Genomic DNA, 18,887 nt, shown 5'->3' with positions numbered 1-18,887 from the left:
CAATTTTATCATTGCATATTAGACATACCGCAGATCCTGCTCTCTCCACAAATGCAAATTCCTCTGTGCACGCAGCCTGGAATGCACGGTAATCATCGTCTTTTTTTCTTTTCGCCATCTTTTCCGTTACAAGGGTTGAAGCGGATAAACTAGTTGGCTATCTGATAAAATTGATTTCTTCACCTTTACAATGACCCGGACATGCTCGCGAGCCATTGGTTCCCGACCCGACCCACGGGTGACCCGTGAAATTCATCTTCAAAACTAATTTCTTTTTACTTTAAAATGACACAGTATTATTAAGAAATATCACAAGTATTTTAAAATCAGTTCCAAACTGATTTTTAAAAAAAAAATAATTTTTTTTCAACTCAAAATTGTCTGGGAGCCATATGCCGTCACCGGAAGAGCCATATATGGCTCGCGAGCCATAGGTTCCCGACCACTGGTTTAGGACATTGCAGACAAACTGGTTCTGTGCACCACAAAGCAGTATTAGAATGCACATATGAGGCTGTAGAGGAAGCAGTGGACCCCTTTTTCTTTAGTTTTTTTTTAACCACATGAAAGGAAACTTAACAGCATCTCTTATTGATGGAAGTAGGCTTTAGCTACTATAAAATGAGCGAATGATTCACATTCCGCTCAAGTCTGTCCTGCCTGATTTGTTGTTGAGGGATTCTCTTCATATTTAGTTCTCCTCTGTGTTTACCAGATTGGTGACCAAGCAATGCTGGACCAGATTTATGCTTGGGATGACCAGGAGAACTGCCATGTTGAAATCAAAGTCAGAGTTCATGATTTGAGGTGGTGTAGAGCCATTTTTCAGGTCTTTCTCCTCACTTGTGTCATCGGTCTTGGTGGTGACAACAGGCGATAATAGGCACCATCATCAGCAAATGGCAGGGTAGAATCAGCAACATAAAGCTCGAGATGAACAGAAGCCATTCTTTATTTAAATGATGCTATTCTCATACATTGTTTCTAAATACTGTCTTAGAAAGCAGTTTTTGAACTTTAGCAATTCCTCTGGTGTTTTTGGTGTTAACTGCATTCCTCTCAGTGACTGCAGCTTTCACTTCTGTATCTTTCAGAGGCTCAAATGTTAAATTGGTTTCTTCCACCAGAATCAGAGTCAGAAACACTCTGTCATTTCATTTCATGCACTTGTGCACATGAAATGAAACGAAACATCATTTCCCCCAGCCCACAGCAGGGCAACACAAAGACAAAAACACATCCAGAAACTGCAAGAACTACAAGAACACATATATCCAAGCTAACACATATATCTAAAAAAAAATAAAAAATTAACTGTCCAGGAGAACGAACACCTGCCAGGATGACTGTCGGAACTGCCGGTCTGCATAGGCTAGCAGTTAGGTTAGCCTGCCTCGCTTCCGCATCATGTTAGACCGCCCTCAGTAATTCCTCTTCGGGTACAGCTCCGATCAGGGCCGTGGTCTTTGCGCCTATAGGATGCAGCAGACGAAGCTCCCTCAGCCGATCCAATGCTAGCTCTCCCAGCCAGACACCTTTGACACATCTCCCCACACTCCACATGATGACACTAAAAACATAGTCAAGGCTCAGCGAGGCTGCCGCCAGACCGCCCTCAGTGTTATCAGAACTGCCAGTCTGCATGGGCTAGCAGTTAGCTTAGCCTGCCCCGCTTCTGTGTCCTGTCAGACTGCCCTGTTTCCTCCTTGAGCACAGCTCCAGGCAGGGCCATGGTCTCTGGGCCCACAGGACGCAGCAGACCAAGCTTGAGCTTGATTAAGCTCAATCAAGTCAAGTCTGCGCAAGCAGACCAGGATGTTGACATCAGTGTTCACTAGCTCTGGATCAAATTAATTAAGTGCTTTTATCAGGTGTGCTGGTATGAACTTCTCTCTGACTTTTCCATGAATGAAGAAAATGTTCCCATCTCAGTTTTAGCAGGAAAAGTTGACCAGATGATCTGAAATGCCTTCCCAAAATGCCCCCTGTGACTCCAATAGCCACATTACATTACATTACAGTCATTTAGCCGACGCTTTTATTCAAAGCGACTTACAATAAGTGCATTTAACGTAGGAAATCAGGAGAACTACTAGTCATCAGATGTCATAAGTGCATCTAAACAAGCATCTAAGCGCAAAACCAGTGCTAATGTAAAAGCGCAGTTTTTGAACTTTAGCAGTTCCTCTGGTCTTTTTGGTGTTAACTGCATTCCTGTCAGTGACTGCAGCTTTCACTTCTGTATCTTTCAGAGGCTCAAATGTTACATTTGTTTCTTCCACCAGAATCAGAATCAGAAACACTTTGTCATTTCATTTCACGTGCATTGGGGGCATCACAAGCAATAGTACGAAGGGATGAAGCCAAAAGCATTGCAGCAGACTTGAAACCAATGCAGCACCACTTCTCCGGCACTGACATCAGTCATGCTGGCCTCCTAATCCACCTCCTCCTTCAGTCCTGCAATTGCCTTAATAGCCTACCAAATGATCTGAGGGTCTCCACCAAAATCTGACCTCGTACTACTTTTACTTTTTTACTTTTTACTTCTTTAATCTTACTACTTTTTTTTTAATTGTTGATAGCTCCATGAGCTACCAGCTCCACATCTCTCATTTTCATGCTGATATCAAAGATATTCCAGTCAAAAGACATTTGATTTGGAAATGTCCTTAAGGCAATGATACTTCAAGACTGATTTTTGAGTAATGATAATGGGCAACCGTTCTCAAAAAGTCAAGCTCATCATGGTTGCTTTAATTGCACTGAAAACATCTTTGTTGTTTTTATTTTTTGCAAATACAAACATATAAATAATTAAAATGCACTTCTAGATTTAGAGTTGTTTATAGGGTAACTAAACTCTAGACCATTGTATTTAGTCTGCTGACATCTAAAAATCCATGTAAAGGTTAAAGACATGGCAGGCTGGTCTTGGTACTCTGTGATGTTTGTATAGCAAGAGAAACACAACTGATGATAATAACACTAATAATGGATTTGTTGGATGTTAGTATGCCAAAGAACCAGCATTGACAGTACTATTGACAACTGTTATTGCTGGTTCTGTCTATCTGTCAATGCTGATAGATGTGCCAACACACCTAAATCCAACAGAGCCATTATTAATGTTATTAGCTGCAGCTGTGTTTATCCTGTCCCAAGCCCAGATAAATGGGGAGGGTTGCGTCATGAAGGGAATCCAGCGTAAAATCTTTGCCAAATCAAATATGCAGATCATGAATAAGATTTCCATACCGAATCAGTCGAGGCCCGGGTTACCAACGACTGCCACTGGTACTGTTAACCAGCAGGGTGCCGGTGGAAACTATGCTACTGTTGGGCGAAAGAGAAGGAGAGGGGGAAGGCATGTCCAGAGGCAGCGAGAGAGGAGGAAGGGTAGGAGTGTGGAGGTGAGAGTCGGAACTTTGAATGTTGGCACTATTGCTGGTAAAGGGAGAGAGCTGGCTGATATGATGGAAAGAAGAAAGGTAGGCATACTGTGTGTGCAAGAGAACAGGTGGAAGGGGAGTAAGGCCAGGAGTATCAGAGGTGGGTTCAAACTCTTCTACCATGGTGAGAATGGGAGGAGAAATGGGGTAGGGGTAATTCTGAAGGAAGAGTATGTCAAGAGTGTGCTGGAGGTGAAGAGAGTGTCAGACAGAGTGATGAGTACGAAGCTGGAAATCGAAGGTGTATTGATGAATGTTATCAGCGCATATGCCCCGCAAGTTGGATGTGAGATGGAGGAGAAAGAAGAATTCTAGAGTGAGTTGGATGACATGGTGGAGAGGGTACCCAAGGAGGAGAGAGTGGTGATTGGAGCGGACTTCAATGAACATGTTGGTGAAGGGAACAAAGGTGATGTGGAGGTGATGGGTAGGTATGGTGTCAAGGAGAGAAATGTGGAAGGACAGATGGTGGTGGATTTTGCGAAAAGGATGGAAATGGCTGTGGTGAATACATATTTCAAGAGGAAAGTGCACACAGGTGGACTATATCTTATGTAGAATGCCAATCTAAAAGGGATTGGAGACTGCAAGGGGAGAACGTAGCTAGGCAGCATCGGATGGTAGTCTGTAGGATGACTTTGGAGAGCAAGAAGAGGAAGCGAGTGAAGGAAGGGCCAAAGATCAAATGGTGGAAGTTGAAGAAGGAAGACTGTTGTGTGGAGTTCAGGGAGGAGTTAAGACAGGCACTGGGTGGTAGTGAAGAGTTGCCGGATGGCTGGGCAAGCACTGCAGAAATAGTGAGGAAGGCAGCTAGGAAGGTACTTGGTGTGTCATCAGGACAGAGGAAGAAAGACAAGGAGACTTGGTGGTGGAATGAGGAAATACAGCAAATTATACAAAGGAAGAGGTTGGCAAAGAAGAAGTGGGATAGTCCGAGAGATGAAGAAAGTAGACAGGAGTACAAGGAGATGCAGCGTAAAGCAAAGAGCAAGGTGGCAAAGGAAAGGCGTATGGTGAGTTGTATGAGAGGTTAGACACTAAGGAAGACGAAAAGGACTTGTACCAATTGGCTAAACAGAGGGACCAAGCTGCGAAGGATGTGCAGCAAGTTAGGGCAATCAAGGATAGAGATGGGAATGTGCTGACAAATGAGAGTGTGCTGAGAAGGTGGAAGGAGTACTTTGAGGGGTTGATGGATGAAGAAAATGAGAGCGAGAGAAGGCGGGATGATGTGGGGATAGTGAACCAGTAAGTGCAGTGGATTAGCAAGGAAGAAGTGAGGGCAGCTATGAAGAGGATGAAGAGTGGAAACAGCTTATTTTGCTGTTGCTATTGACTCTTGTTTTGAGCTTCTGGTACCCCAGGTGCTGACAATCAGGTACCTGATATAAGATTTATTGCCAGGAAGTGTTGTTACAACAAAGAAATAATCTACCAAACACAAATTTCCTTACTTTTTGTGATAAGTTTAAATAGTTTAACACAATCTTGGAAAGCGAGAAGATGCTTGAGGAGTCGAGAGGAAGCATACTGGTACCGATTTTCAAGAACAAGGGTGATATGCAGAACTGTAGCAACTACAGAGGTATAAAGTTGATCAGCCACAGCATGAAGATATTGAAAAGACTAATAGAAGCTAGGTTAAGAGGAGAGGTGACAATTAGTGAGCAGCAGTATGGTTTCATGCCATGAAAGAGCACCACAGATGTGATGTTTGCTTTGAGAATGTTGATTGAGAAGTATAGAGAAGGCCAGAAGGAGTTACATTGTGTCTTTGTAGATTTAGAGAAAGCATACGACAGGGTGCCGAGAGAGGAGGTGTGGTATTTTATGAGGAAGTCGGGAGTTGCAGAGAAGTATGTAGAAGTGGTGCAGGATACTATGTATGAGGGAAGTGTGACAATGGTGAGGTGTGCAGTTGGAATGACAGATGGGTTCAAGGTGGAGGTGGGATTACATCAAGGATCGACTCTGAGCCTTTTCTTGTTTGCAATGGTGATGGACAGGTTGACGGACGGGATCAGGCAGGAGTCTCCGTGGACTATGATGTTCATGGATGCCATTGTGATCTGTAGCGAGAGTAGGGTGCAGGTTAAGGGATCAACTGTCTAAAGTAAAGAGGAGTGCAGAAGAGAAGTGAAGAAGAGAGTGCAGGCAGATTTGAGTGGGTGGAGAAGAGTGTCAGAAGTGATTTGCGACAGAAGGGTACCAGCAAGAGTTAAAGGGAAGGTTTACAAGAGGGTTGTGAGACCAGCTATGTTATATAGTTTGGAGACAGTGGCACTGACGAAAAGACAGGAGGCGGAGCTGGAGGTGGCAGGGTTGAAGATGCTAAGATTTTCATTGGGAATGATGAAGGACAGCATTAGGAATGATTGTATTAGAGGGACTGCTCAAGTTCGACGGTTTGGAGACGAGGCAAGAGAGGCAAGATTGAGATGGCTTGGACATGTGTGGAGGAGAGATGCTGGGTATATTGGGAGAAGGATGCTGAATATAGAGCTGCCAGGGAAGAGGAAAAGAGGAAGCCAAAGAGGAGGTTTATGGATGTGGTGAGGGAAGACATGCAGGTGGCTGGTGTGACAGAGGAAGATGCAGAAGACGGGAAGAAATGGAAACGGATGATCCGCTGTGGCGACCCCTAATGGGAGCAGCCGAACGTAGTAGTAGTGTGTTTATCCTGCTATGCTAACATCACAAAGTGCCAAGACCAGCCTGATGTATATTTAAACATTACACGGTTTTTAAACTGTAGATGTAATCAAACTCATTAAAATAGTCTATGGTTAAGGGCCGCAGTGGTGTAGCGGTCTAAGCATCGGCTTTGTGTCAATGCAGTTGCCCACTGGGGACTGGTGTTCGCGCCCCGGTCTCGTTAGATCCGACTATGGCCGGACTCGATGAAGAAGCAATCATTGGAAACGCTGTCTTCGTGAGGGGGGCGGAGTCGGCTTGTGTTCGTCACGCGAATGCGTCTCTGTAAGTGTCTGAAAAGCAGTGGTTCGGCCTGGAGTCGCCTTGTCACGAAAGTGGGGAGGCGTCTCCTTCGAGACTGCCGGCCAGAGAGATGCAGTTGGCGAACGCATACAGTACGAGGGTGGGTGTTTGAATTAAGAATAGGGATCGATTGGCCACTAAATTGGGAGAAATCAGAAATAAATTTATAAAATAGTCTATGGTTTAGTTACTCTTTAACAAATACGTACATAGACTCTCATGTTTGTCTGTGTTTGTGTTTTCACTTGCACATGCTGGCACAACTAGGAAAATATGTGTCTACATAAGAGAACAGGGAGAAGTGTGTACTGGTGTGTGGATGCCTGAGAGTAAGGGTGCAAGTTAATGTAGGTAACATACACTACCGTTCAAAAGTTTGGGATCACCCAAACAATTTCGTGTTTTCCATGAAAAGTCACACTTATTCACCACCATATGTTGTGAAATGAATAGAAAATAGAGTCAAGACATTGACAAGGTTAGAAATAATGATTTGTATTTGAAATAAGATTTTTTTTACATCAAACTTTGCTTTCGTCAAAGAATCCTCCATTTGCAGCAATTACAGCATTGCAGACCTTTGGCATTCTAGCTGTTAATTTGTTGAGGTAATCTGGAGAAATTGCACCCCACGCTTCCAGAAGCAGCTCCCACAAGTTGGATTGGTTGGATGGGCACTTCTTTGAGCAGATTGAGTTTCTGGAGCATCACATTTGTGGGGTCAATTAAACGCTCAAAATGGCCAGAAAAAGAGAACTTTCATCTGAAACTCGACAGTCTATTCTTGTTCTTAGAAATGAAGGCTATTCCATGTGAGAAATTGCTAAGAAATTGAAGATTTCCTACACCGGTGTGTACTACTCCCTTCAGAGGACAGCACAAACAGGCTCTAACAGGTACTATTTAATGAAGATGCCAGTTGGGGACCTGTGAGGCGTCTGTTTCTCAAACTAGAGACTCTAATGTACTTATCTTCTTGCTCAGTTGTGCAACGCGGCCTCCCACTTCTTTTTCTACTCTGGTTAGAGCCTGTTTGTGCTGTCCTCTGAAGGGAGTAGTACACACCGGTGTAGGAAATCTTCAATTTCTTAGCAATTTCTCGCATGGAATAGCCTTCATTTCTAAGAACAAGAATAGACTGTCGAGTTTCAGATGAAAGTTCTCTTTTTCTGGCCATTTTGAGCGTTTAATTGACCCCACAAATGTGATGCTCCAGAAACTCAATCTGCTCAAAGAAGTGCCCATCCAACCAATCCAACTTGTGGGAGCTGCTTCTGGAAGCGTGGGGTGCAATTTCTCCAGATTACCTCAACAAATTAACAGCTAGAATGCCAAAGGTCTGCAATGCTGTAATTGCTGCAAATGGAGGATTCTTTGACGAAAGCAAAGTTTGATGTAAAAAAAAATCTTATTTCAAATACAAATCATTATTTCTAACCTTGTCAATGTCTTGACTCTATTTTCTATTCATTTCACAACATATGGTGGTGAATAAGTGTGACTTTTCATGGAAAACACAAAATTGTTTGGGTGATCCCAAACTTTTGAACGGTAGTGTATGTGCAAAAAAAATCCTGATATTCAGTAGCTGACACTTGTCTTTTATACTTTTACACCAAAATTAGCGTGTATAAGGGTTTTTTTTAAACACGGGTAAACCCGCTAAAAATAAGCAATTGACTCCTTTCACAATGTCAGCAGACCCGGGTCTGACTGCCAGCAGACAAGTTTGCCTTTCTTTTTTTTTTCTTCTGTTGCGTCACCTTTGACGTCATGACGTTCGTAATGTCATGAACGCGCCGGAAAACTGGGAAGTAAACAGTAGAAAGCAGCATGGAAGCCAGAGAGGCGGTGGTTAAGGTTACTTTTTTATATCTTGTTCTTCAGTCTCTCTTTCAAACTATACAAACTCAATGCAGACTGAACGATGTTCGAGCACTGCTTTAACGAAGACGCTGTACCCACAAACAATAATGTTTTTCCTCAGTTGCCGGCGGGATTTTATGACGCGCAGACAATGGCGCTACGTCATCGCGCAAATTAGCGTGTTCACCCAGGTGTCGCGTTTACATCAATGCCGATTGGAGGTGGAGCCGATAAATACCTGTGACTGCTGCAGAGTCATTTGACCCGGGAGTGAATGCCGATTGTACCCTTTTACGTTGACCACCAAAGGTGGATGTTAGCGGGTGGTAGCGGGTTTTTCGACCAGTGTGAAAGAGGCTTTTGAGTAGTCAGACAATGCAAGTGTATTAAACAGTCGGGCAATACAAGGGTATGTGCTGTCATCACTGTTGTTTTCCATTTACACATATGAAATGACTGTTCACAGTAGTAATTTCAAGCTGTTAAAATATGCTGATGATATGGCCCTTGTTGGTCTTCTCCTGAAAGACAGTGCCATACATGAGGAGGCTTACTTCAGCCAGGTCCCTGTACTGCAGGAGTGGTGTCAGGCAGTTAAACCGAAAATTAATGTGGCCAAAACTAAAGAACTTCTTATACAAACAAAACCAAGTGGAACCAGTAACATCCTTCCTGTCTTACTCAATAACCAACCTGTAGAAGAAGTAGAAAATTTTAAGTACATGGGCACAATTATTGATCAGACTCTTAACTTTTAATGAGAAGGCAGAAAACATTTTTAAGAGAACAATCAGTGACTGTTTTTAATCAGGAAGCTGGGGAGCTTTGGCGTTGGCCAACACATACTTGAAATGGTATACAGGCGCCTGGTTGAAAGCATTTTATCATTTAATATAACAGCTTGGTACGACAACTTGAGTGTAAAGAGCAAAAACATGCAGAGAAGGTGATTGGCAAGTCACAAAAACAACTTTGCAATATATTTGACAGTACTATACACAGGAAGGCTAAACATATAACTGCAGATACCTCACACCCACTAAACTCAGAGTTTGAGCTGCTCCTGTCTGACCATCGAGTCAGGGTCCCAAGGGCCAGCTAGAACACATACACCAAGTCTTTTATTCCCTATGCCATACAGGGATTGAACACAGAATGACTGCATCAGGGAAAACTTGTTATTTTATAAGATTTGCACTCTGGTATTATTTATACAACCATTTGATGCTATCAGACCATTTGCACTATTGTATTTTGTATATTTTGTATGTTTTAAATGGTGTGTTGTGCCATGTGTAGTGTATGTACTTTTGCTGTACCTTAGGAGAGGTCAAAGGCAAATTTCCACTGAGGTGGACAATAAAGTCAATCAAATTAAATAAATGGAAACATGAGGGCTATTGAGTTATTTGAAAAACGGGAGACGGGTGTGTTGCGTCATCACTTACAGAGCCAAACCTCATTCCCAGAGCAGTCTGTTAGCCATATAACAGGTGTGCTTGCTGAGTCAGAGACAGAGGGAGGGCATCTGAGGGCAGACTGAGTGGAATGTACCCTCTGGCAGAAACTAGGTGTACAGAAATATGAGAGACAGGTGATAGTGTGTATGTGTGTGTGTGTGTGTGTGTGTGTGTGTGTGTGTGTGTGTGTGTGTGTGTGTGTGTGTGTGTGTGCGTAAGTGTTAGAGGTTCCCAACATTTCGGAATAGTTTTTCTTTTTCTTTTTTTTTTGTGGCAAACGTGTAGCCAAGAGTTATAGGCATGTAAGAAAAGGCAGAGAAAATAGAGGGAGATGAGAGAGTGGCGATGGATAGACGCGTTCAGGGTGAAATGTGAAGAGTCGAGGTAAAGTCAAGGGAAAGAGGGAAGAGAGGATAGGCAATTAATGTTTTTGGGAGACAAAGCAGAGGGAAATGATAAACGAGTGTTATGAGAAAAGAGGAAAAGGAGGCTATGGTTGGTATATTTTGCAATTGTGTACATTTTTTCCCTTTTTTGCATCTGTCTGAATAAAAAGAGAATGGCGTGCCCACTTGATATGCAAAACCCTTTCTGCAAATGTTACTTTAGATACAAATCATACTGTAGCAATTCCCCCTCTCTGTTCAAAGCTGAATTGCAGACGTTCTCTAATTTATGCAGTTTGCAGAAATCAGGAATCGGCAACATTTATTTGTCATTTCATTCCATGCACCTGAAATGAAACGAAATATAATTTCCCCCGGCCCACAGCAGTGCAACACAAAGACAAAATATCCAAACTGCAAGAACACTACAAAAACTACAAAACACTTATATCCAACATATTAATAAAAAAAAAATCACTGTCCAAGAGCGCGAGCGCCAGGATGACTGTCAGAACTGCAGGTCTGCATGGGCTAGCAGTTAGCTTAGCCTGTCCCGCTGTCTGACCCATTGCTGAAACATTCAGCCCTGAACCCAGATGTGAAAAAGGAACCTCAAAGGTTTCTTTGTACTGAGTGAGTGATATTAGAAAGAAAGAGAGACATTTTTTATTTTCCTGCCACAACCTGAGAGACAGTGGGTGACGGCACCTATTGCTACTGTTGTTGTTTGATATAATAATCATTGTTGTTGTTGCTGTTATTATTATAATCATTGTTGTATTGTGTTGTTTTTGTTTTACATGCTTTGGCAATATGTACACAAACGTATGTCATGCCAATAAAGCGCATATTGAATTGAATTGAATTGAATTGAATTGAGACAGACAGAGAGAGAGAGCGAGAGAGAGACGGAGAGAGAGACAGATAGACAGAGAGAGACAGGCAGACAGAGACAGGCAGACAGAGACAAGAAAGAGACAGACAGACAGACAAACAGAGACAGTGAGAGGGAGAGAGACAGACAGACAGGAGAGAGCGACAGACAGACAGACAGAGAGAGACAGACAGAGAAATTGTGAGAGAAAGAGAGACAGACAGACAGATAGAGAGAGAATGCAAGAGAGAGAAAGACAGACAGAGAGAGACAGACAGACGGACAGAGGGGGAGAGAGAGAGAGAGAGAGAGAGAGAGAGAGGTCAGTAGACTGGTGACACCACCTTTCATCAAATTGGAGTGTGTGTGAGTTAAATGGGGGTCGGGACACTACAGTATGTTCCTTATGTGTGTGTGGAGGAGGGTGAAATCCGTCTAGATGTTTGAGGCATATAAGTGTGTGTTTGTGTGTCAGACGGGGCAGTTGGCCTAGATTGAATGACTGTTAATTTTTTTTTTTTACAATAATCAGCTAATTAAAATGGCTCAGGACTGAAGTAAAGTGTGCTGAATAACCCCCCCCCCCCCCGGTTTGATCTAACCCATTTTTGTTTGTATGTGTGTTTGTGCATTGCAGGTACTGGGTTGGATTCGAAATGGAGAATCCATGCTAAACGCTGGCCTGATCACAGCCAGCTCCTTACAAGAAGCCGAACAACTGCAAAAGGAACATGAACAATTTCAGCATGCTATAGAGGTAAAAAAAAAGAAAAAAAGAAAAAGAAACTTCTCTTTCTCTCTTCTTGCTCTCCTTTCTCTTTTTGAGTGAGTAATCTCATCATCCTGTCTTTTCTGATCATGCTCAGAGGAAACAACAGGTCGTGGCCCTTGTGATCCATGCTATGACTCAGAGTGATAATCTCCACCAACTTTTAGCATCAGGTCCATTTTGTTGCAAATTTTAACATATTGTTCACATCTGCAGGTTTCTCAACTCCACTTCTTTCATCTTTTCTCCATTCATCTCTTTTCTCCCCCTTCGTCCTCATTTGCCCCTGCTTTTAAAACCTCCTCTCTTCATCGCTCATCCTTTCCTTTCCTCTCATCTCTACCTCACCTGTATCTTTAACCCTACCTTCACTTCTCCCCTTCATCCTTTTCAGCTGTTGGGACTCCACGTCCCATCCTCATGCGATAAGTCCCAGATGAAATGAAATGTAATATTAATGACTCCATAGCTACCTCTCTCTCTCTCAAACCCTTCTCCCACCTCACTCTCTTTTTCTCTTTATCTCTAATTATGCAGGGCACATCTCTTTTGAACCCATGTGAGCCTGGCTTATTTTAATGCAAGCCTGTATCTGACCTACTTTTACCAGGCTCACATACACACACGTGCACACATGCAAGCCCATGAACACGCAAAGGTGCACACAGCACAGGCACTCTATTTATATTCATTAGTTTAATTGCACCGCACATATTGTTTATAATGATGGAATTTTAATTAGCCTCCCTCACAGAGCGCCTCGCAATGGTGTGGGAGCATTTATTTCATTCTTGGCTGTGGTATGTTGAGTCGGTCATGAGTGTTCTGTATGTCCAGACCCTCCCACATGGTGACAGAAGATAGTGATTAGGAAAAATTAAGGTGAAATTAGATTCCTTCCTCCTTCATGCTTTAAAAATTGCCCATTTCTTTCCCTTGCCAGCGAATGAAACAAAATAATCAATATCAAACTCTTCATTGTTCAGTACTCCCTGCCTTTCATCATCCCACCATCCATCTGTTCCCTTGTCCTCCTCTTCTCCCCTACATCCATTCTGCCTTCCATTCTTCTCTGCCATCCTCGTTCCTTCCATTTCTATCGCCCACTTCTGTTCTTCTTGAGAGAACATGCTATTTAAAAATATTGATATTAAGGTTGTCAAAAAGACCTTTGTTCTTCCTCTCTCTCCTGTTTTGTTCTGCCTTTCTTTCCTCGAATATTGTACTCCATACGACGGCAAAATCCATCCTCAACGCTTGCTGATGTGGCATATCATCACCAAAAAGCCTCTCTCCTCACCTCTCTCGTTTTCTCTTTCAGGATGTTTTCCCATGGCCAGTCTCTGTCATGACCACAGAGACTGGATTTATAAACTGTACTTTCTCTCCATCACCCCACTGTATCCTTTATAGATGACCAATTAGTCTGCCAGCAGGGGAAAAAAACAAAAAGCTAGACCATGTGGGTGTCTGGGTGGCGTAGCAGTCTATTTCATTGCCTACCAACCCTGGGATCGACGGTTCGAATCCCCGTGTTACCTTCGGCTTGATCAGGCGTCCCTACAGACACAATTGAATGTGTCTGCAGGCAGGAAGCCGGATGTGGGTATGTGTCCTGGTCGCCGCACTAGCGCCTCCTCTGGTCGGTCGGGATGCCTGTTCGGGGGGGAGGGGGAACTGGGAGGAATAGCATGATCCTCCCATGCGCTACGTCCCCCTGGCGAAACTCCTCACTGTCAGGTGAGAAGACATGGCTGGTGACTCCACATGTATCAGAGGAGGCATGTGGTAGTCTGCAGACCTCACTGGATCGGCAGAGGGGGTGGAGCAGTGACCGGGACAGCTCAGAAGAGTGGGGTAATTAGCCGGATACAATTAGGGAGAAAAAGGGGCACCCCCCCCCAAAAAGAAAAAGCTAAACCCTGAACTCCAAATAAAAAATTGTGACATGGAGACTGCTAAGTTTTGAAATTCTCTCTTTCGTCTTCCCAATTAGAAAACCCATCAGAGTGCTCTGCAGGTTCAGCAGAAGGCAGAGGCCTTACTCCAGGCGAACCACTATGACATGGATATGATTAGAGACTGTGCAGAGAAGGTAATGTTGCCCTCTAAGTTTGCACATACAAGTATGCCTAAAGAGAAAACAAATCAAAGTCTAAATACTGTTGCAACTTTTTTGAAATGCATTTCAAATAAAACGCATTATTTTCTTCTTTATATTGCTTGTTTTGAAGGTGGCAGACCACTGGCAGCAGCTGATGCTCAAAATGGAGGATAGACTGAAGCTGGTCAATGCTTCCGTGGCCTTCTACAAGACCTCAGAACAGGTTTGTATGTGTGACCGCATGCATGACCGCATTTACATTATCATCCAACTGTGAGCTCAAACATATACAGTCTGCACTGGGTTCAACCTAAAAAGGAGAATCTGAGTGAATGTGAGTTTTTGTAGGATAATGGATGCTGTAGTGTCACATTAGTATGTTTATGTCCTTGACTAGGTGTGCAGTGAGCTAGAAAGCATGGGCAGGGGAGTGATGTTGCATTGTAGCACTGAGTTTCAATACAAATTTCTTCCAAGTCTGGTGTGTATTGCAGTTTAGCGCAAGTGAATAGTAGAAGTGACAGGTGGTATTGCATCATGAGAATATAGTTCGATGTTCATCAAAAGTTTCTCATGTTTCCAGCTTTTCATTGTGTTGGAAAGTTAGTATCAGCAGTAATGTCACTTTTATGCGCTCCTCCCACTTCAGCTTGTCAGCAGTAAATATGACTTGTTTCCCATTCACATGTGTTAAAGAGGGGAAATAGAATCATAAAATAAATGCCAATTAGCCTCACAGATTGCTGAACTTGTAAATTGCAAAATTTATCACTTTAACCGTAGCTTTTTGGCATGGCTCACTGCCAATTTCCCCCCACGTATCACATCTCCAGACCTTGATTTCAAAAGATTATGCATTCACTCTACAGTTTACTTCAAGCAGCCCTTTAAGGCAGCGTAAGCCTGTTTAATCAGGCTGGTGTTGCTTTATGGGAACTGTAGTTTGATGTATATCCATGCCGCAGGTGTGCAGTGTACTGGAAAGCCTGGAGCAGGAGTATAAGAGGGAAGAGGACTGGTGTGGCGGGGCTGATAAGTTGGGCCCAAACAGTGAGTCGGACCATGTGACTCCCATGATCAGCAAACACCTGGAGCAGAAAGAGGCCTTCCTCAAGGTGAAAGACTGCATCTTTTCACATTACTGGGGACATCGGCATTGTCTGTAGATGTGTATTTCCAAAGTTTATTGTCTTATTTGCTGTCATTTGTTTACCCGTTTCATTATATATGCTCCTGCCCTCTCGTGCCTAATAGAGTTATTTGACTGGATACTTTGACTTCCTGTTGTTTCCCTCCATGTACAAACACTACATCTCTCCTCATTGTTTGTCAACAGGCCTGTACGTTAGCCAGACGTAATGCCGATGTCTTCTTGAAGTACCTGCACAGGAACAGTGTCAACATGCCTGGCATGCTGTCTCACGTCAAAGCTCCCGAGACTCAGGTCAAGAGTAAGTATCATCCTCGTCCATGTTCACCAATCACTTTAATGAGTGGGGTTGTACGATGGGTGACATCACGTCATCCACATCAACATTATTCCAATTACTGTCTCCTCAACTTTTTGCTGGTCACAGGTAGAAAACTCTACATCTGTCTCCCTTTTCAGTTTTTTACTGAACTGGTTTGTCATCTGTGTCATTGTAGGACGTCTTTGCCTGTTATGTTATTACTAACAAATGACTTGTATTAACCTTTTTTCTTATCTGTCACATTCTTAACAGTTGTTCATAAGGTTTTCAAAATGTCCCCATGGACCTGAAAAAACTGTTGCATTATGAGTGTTTTCATGGTTTCATCAGATATCTTGAATGAGTTGCTGCAGAGAGAGAACAGAGTGCTCCACTTCTGGACCATGAGGAAGAGGAGGCTGGACCAGTGCCAGCAGTATGTGGTGTTTGAACGCAGCGCCAAACAAGTGAGTCAGTTTTCTGTCTTTGCATTGACACACTTGTTTGAGTGCGTGTGTTTTATGTATATGTGAATGCTTGTGTAACGACCACAGATGATGACTCGCTAGCCCTTAGCTAACGGGTTGGACACTTTAGTTGACTGGTTAGTACAGTCGCCTGTGGTGCGGGCAACCCGGGTCCGCTTCCCGGCTGCCCCTGAATTCACTACATTGGTGTCAGAAGTGGGATGGTAAGACTGTGAGGCCATCGGAAGCGCATGCGCCCAGAGGCGTGAGGGAGTTGATATGCTGAAGCACGGGGACACACTTCCCGAAGGAGCGGGGTAGTGTAACAACCACGGATGACTAGACTCGCTAGCCCTTGGCTAACAGGTTGGATCCTTTAGTTGACTGGTTAATGCAGTCGCCCGTCGTCTGGGCTACCCAGGTTTGATTCCTGGCTGCCCCCTGAACACATATGTGGGGGATGTCCACAAGCTAATACCAGCAATATTTAGCATTTGAATGTAAAGGCTAAATCAATTCAGCAGAGTCCACTAGAACCAAAACAGAGTCATAGTATTAAGCCTTACTTGGACCGAATCTGGACACATTGATTTATTTGTCACACAATACACAACTACAGAGCATAAGGCCCAGGCCACATCACCTACCTGTGGCAGTGTGTGTGCGCCACAGAACCTCTTGCTTTTCCTTTTGGCGCCCATGTTAAAACAATATTATGTAATTTTTTTTAACCTTAAAATAACAGCTTAACAGCTTTTGATGGCACATTGACATGTAATAGGGAGAATGGTGCCACTTTTATTCCCACTCTGGACCCTGAACATCTGTTGTTGCACTATGTAACTTGGGTTGAGCAGGTACAATCTCCTGCGGGCGAATTATTTTTTCCTAGGATGGCGAAGTCATGACCCGTCCCACTCTCCCTCCGATTGGCCTTCCCTGATAGTCTTAACCTAACCGATCTCACTCTGCATGCAACCAACCAATGAAGGCAACGAGTACTAGCCAGTTAGAGGCAGAATAGGGTGGGTCATGACTTCGTCAGATCGTACCCAATCAACCCAAGTTCCATAGTGCAAGAGGTGTTTGGAACATGGAGTGGGAATGAAAGAGGCACCATCTTCCCATTACAAGTCGGTGTATCATCAAAATGATTTTAAAGCTGTTAAGGTATAAAAAGTTGCATAATGTTGCTTTAAAAGGTTAGAGTTGCCACACAACCTGTGTGAGCCACACTTCATCTAGAGTTTCATCACTGAGCTTGTTTTCTCTGCTTGAGGCACGCGGTTCTCAGCAAAAATAGACAGTGAAAATGATCTGTTGATAGTCATATTGACATCATACCAGCAACATTACATACTGTAATGTAGAATATACTATCTGTAGAATATACCATACATGTGAAAAAAAAATATTGCAGCGACCACCTCCCCCGGTTGCTACAATATGAATATTGTCTGTGAATGTTCTCATTCATCCAGGTCATGGTTATCCAAAGGAGCTGAATCCAAGTCCAGTTGCACTTTATTCAATATGAATATTTTTTAACCATTTTTGTGAATGCATGTTAGGGTAAAGTGAACTTTTTTCTGTCTCGTCCAAATATAAATGAAATTTATAATGAAATTAAATGTAACATTCAATTACTGATGGCCATTAATCAAGGGCAAATGCAATGTAGAACGATAGGGCTAGCAGCAGCAGTGCGGCAACAGCAGTGCTGTCTGTATGGATACCACACGCATGCAAGCTGCAGCAGTTCAGTGAGCTGGCCGTCATGCACAGGTGGAGTAAGCGGTGTGGCCTGGACATAACTTGTTTTGGCTATTTTGTTTAAGCCATATGTGCAGTCAAGTCTCGTGTTGTGTGTGTTTTTGCCATTCTAGTTTTATTCATTAGTAATGATGCAGTGCAGGGAGTACAGTAGTGGTGTAGACTGGCACACATGACTGTCATGGCAGTCATAAAGACAGCTATAATTATTTGACTCTATATACTTCAACGCTAAGCTAATTACAGAGCCATGCAGAGCATATGTCTCCTATCTCCTTTTTCCATCTCCATCGCCCTCAGACAGAGTCAGAGGACAAAATGTTCGTTCAAGAAAGTTCTTAAACTCTGGACTCATCATTTCAAAACTAAGTTGTCAGTAGGATATCATAGGTCAGGTCTACATGGTTGTACCCCAAAAAAAAAAAAAAGCCTGAAGAGGCATCAGTTATTCTCTGACACGACAACATTTTAGACTGCATCTGTTCTCAATGACAGCTGGCAACCCTATGTAATCCAGCTAAGAGGCTATCGTAATACGTACGAGCAGACTTTTGGAGTATTGTGATTGACAATAGCTTTGAGTGATGGAAATTGTTATATATTTGCGCTGGGGGGGCAGCAAGGTCGAGGCCATAGCACAACCTTGGCAATTCTGTTCATATTCTGAGCTGAATTCAGGAAAAGATAGAATAGAGAGCTTCCGCCCTCTTGTGGCATACCATGAGTACTGCATAGACATGCAGCAGTTTGACCAGCCAATAAAGTCACAAGAACGTTTCTAGGACATGGCTATTCTAAGGCTATTTAGGTTTTACCCCCAGGGCCCAAACTCTTCATGTTCCTGTTTCTTCTACTCTGTGTTTGACTGGTCCATTTATGTCACTGTTGTCCAACGAGGCCACTCACCTGTTAGGGTTATGAAGTTATGAAGTAGAGCACAAACACTGGGAGGACAAATTAAAAAGCAAGTGACTTTAGAGAGCTGATTCTTGTTTGTCTACCTTTATCCAGATGTCTCTAATCTGCTTTTTGTGACCCATGAACAGCTGGTCACAAAATGGTTTTTGGAAATTAGGTTTATGTTTGTGCCAAGGGATATAATCAAAATCAAAATAAGGGTATACTTAGATGTGTATCAGCAAAAAATAGATATTTCATCAATGTAAAAGTATTGTTCTTGTCATTCCAGTAATGTTAGGGCTGCGATGTAATTATGATAGATCATGAAAAGCAACACATACATACGCATGCACACACAAAATACAAATATTTGCACTATTCTCAGAAA

General features: G+C 43.1%; 1 protein-coding gene across 1 annotated transcript in view; it reads left to right on the top strand.

Annotated features, from left to right (window-relative positions):
- The window catches only part of triob (trio Rho guanine nucleotide exchange factor b), a 225,301-nt gene that overhangs the window by 140,421 nt on the left and 65,993 nt on the right, over window positions 1–18,887 (top strand). Inside the window, exons 19-24 of the mRNA XM_056286980.1 lie at window positions 11,673–11,792; window positions 13,801–13,899; window positions 14,039–14,131; window positions 14,874–15,023; window positions 15,245–15,359; window positions 15,711–15,826. Coding sequence (XP_056142955.1) covers window positions 11,673–11,792; window positions 13,801–13,899; window positions 14,039–14,131; window positions 14,874–15,023; window positions 15,245–15,359; window positions 15,711–15,826 — 693 coding nt within the window. The remainder of the gene's footprint in view (window positions 1–11,672; window positions 11,793–13,800; window positions 13,900–14,038; window positions 14,132–14,873; window positions 15,024–15,244; window positions 15,360–15,710; window positions 15,827–18,887) is intronic.

This window comes from Lampris incognitus, chromosome 9 (genome assembly GCF_029633865.1).
Source record: "Lampris incognitus isolate fLamInc1 chromosome 9, fLamInc1.hap2, whole genome shotgun sequence".
NCBI classification, from domain to species: Eukaryota; Metazoa; Chordata; class Actinopteri; order Lampriformes; family Lampridae; genus Lampris; species Lampris incognitus.
This window is presented reverse-complemented; position numbering and strand designations above follow the sequence as displayed.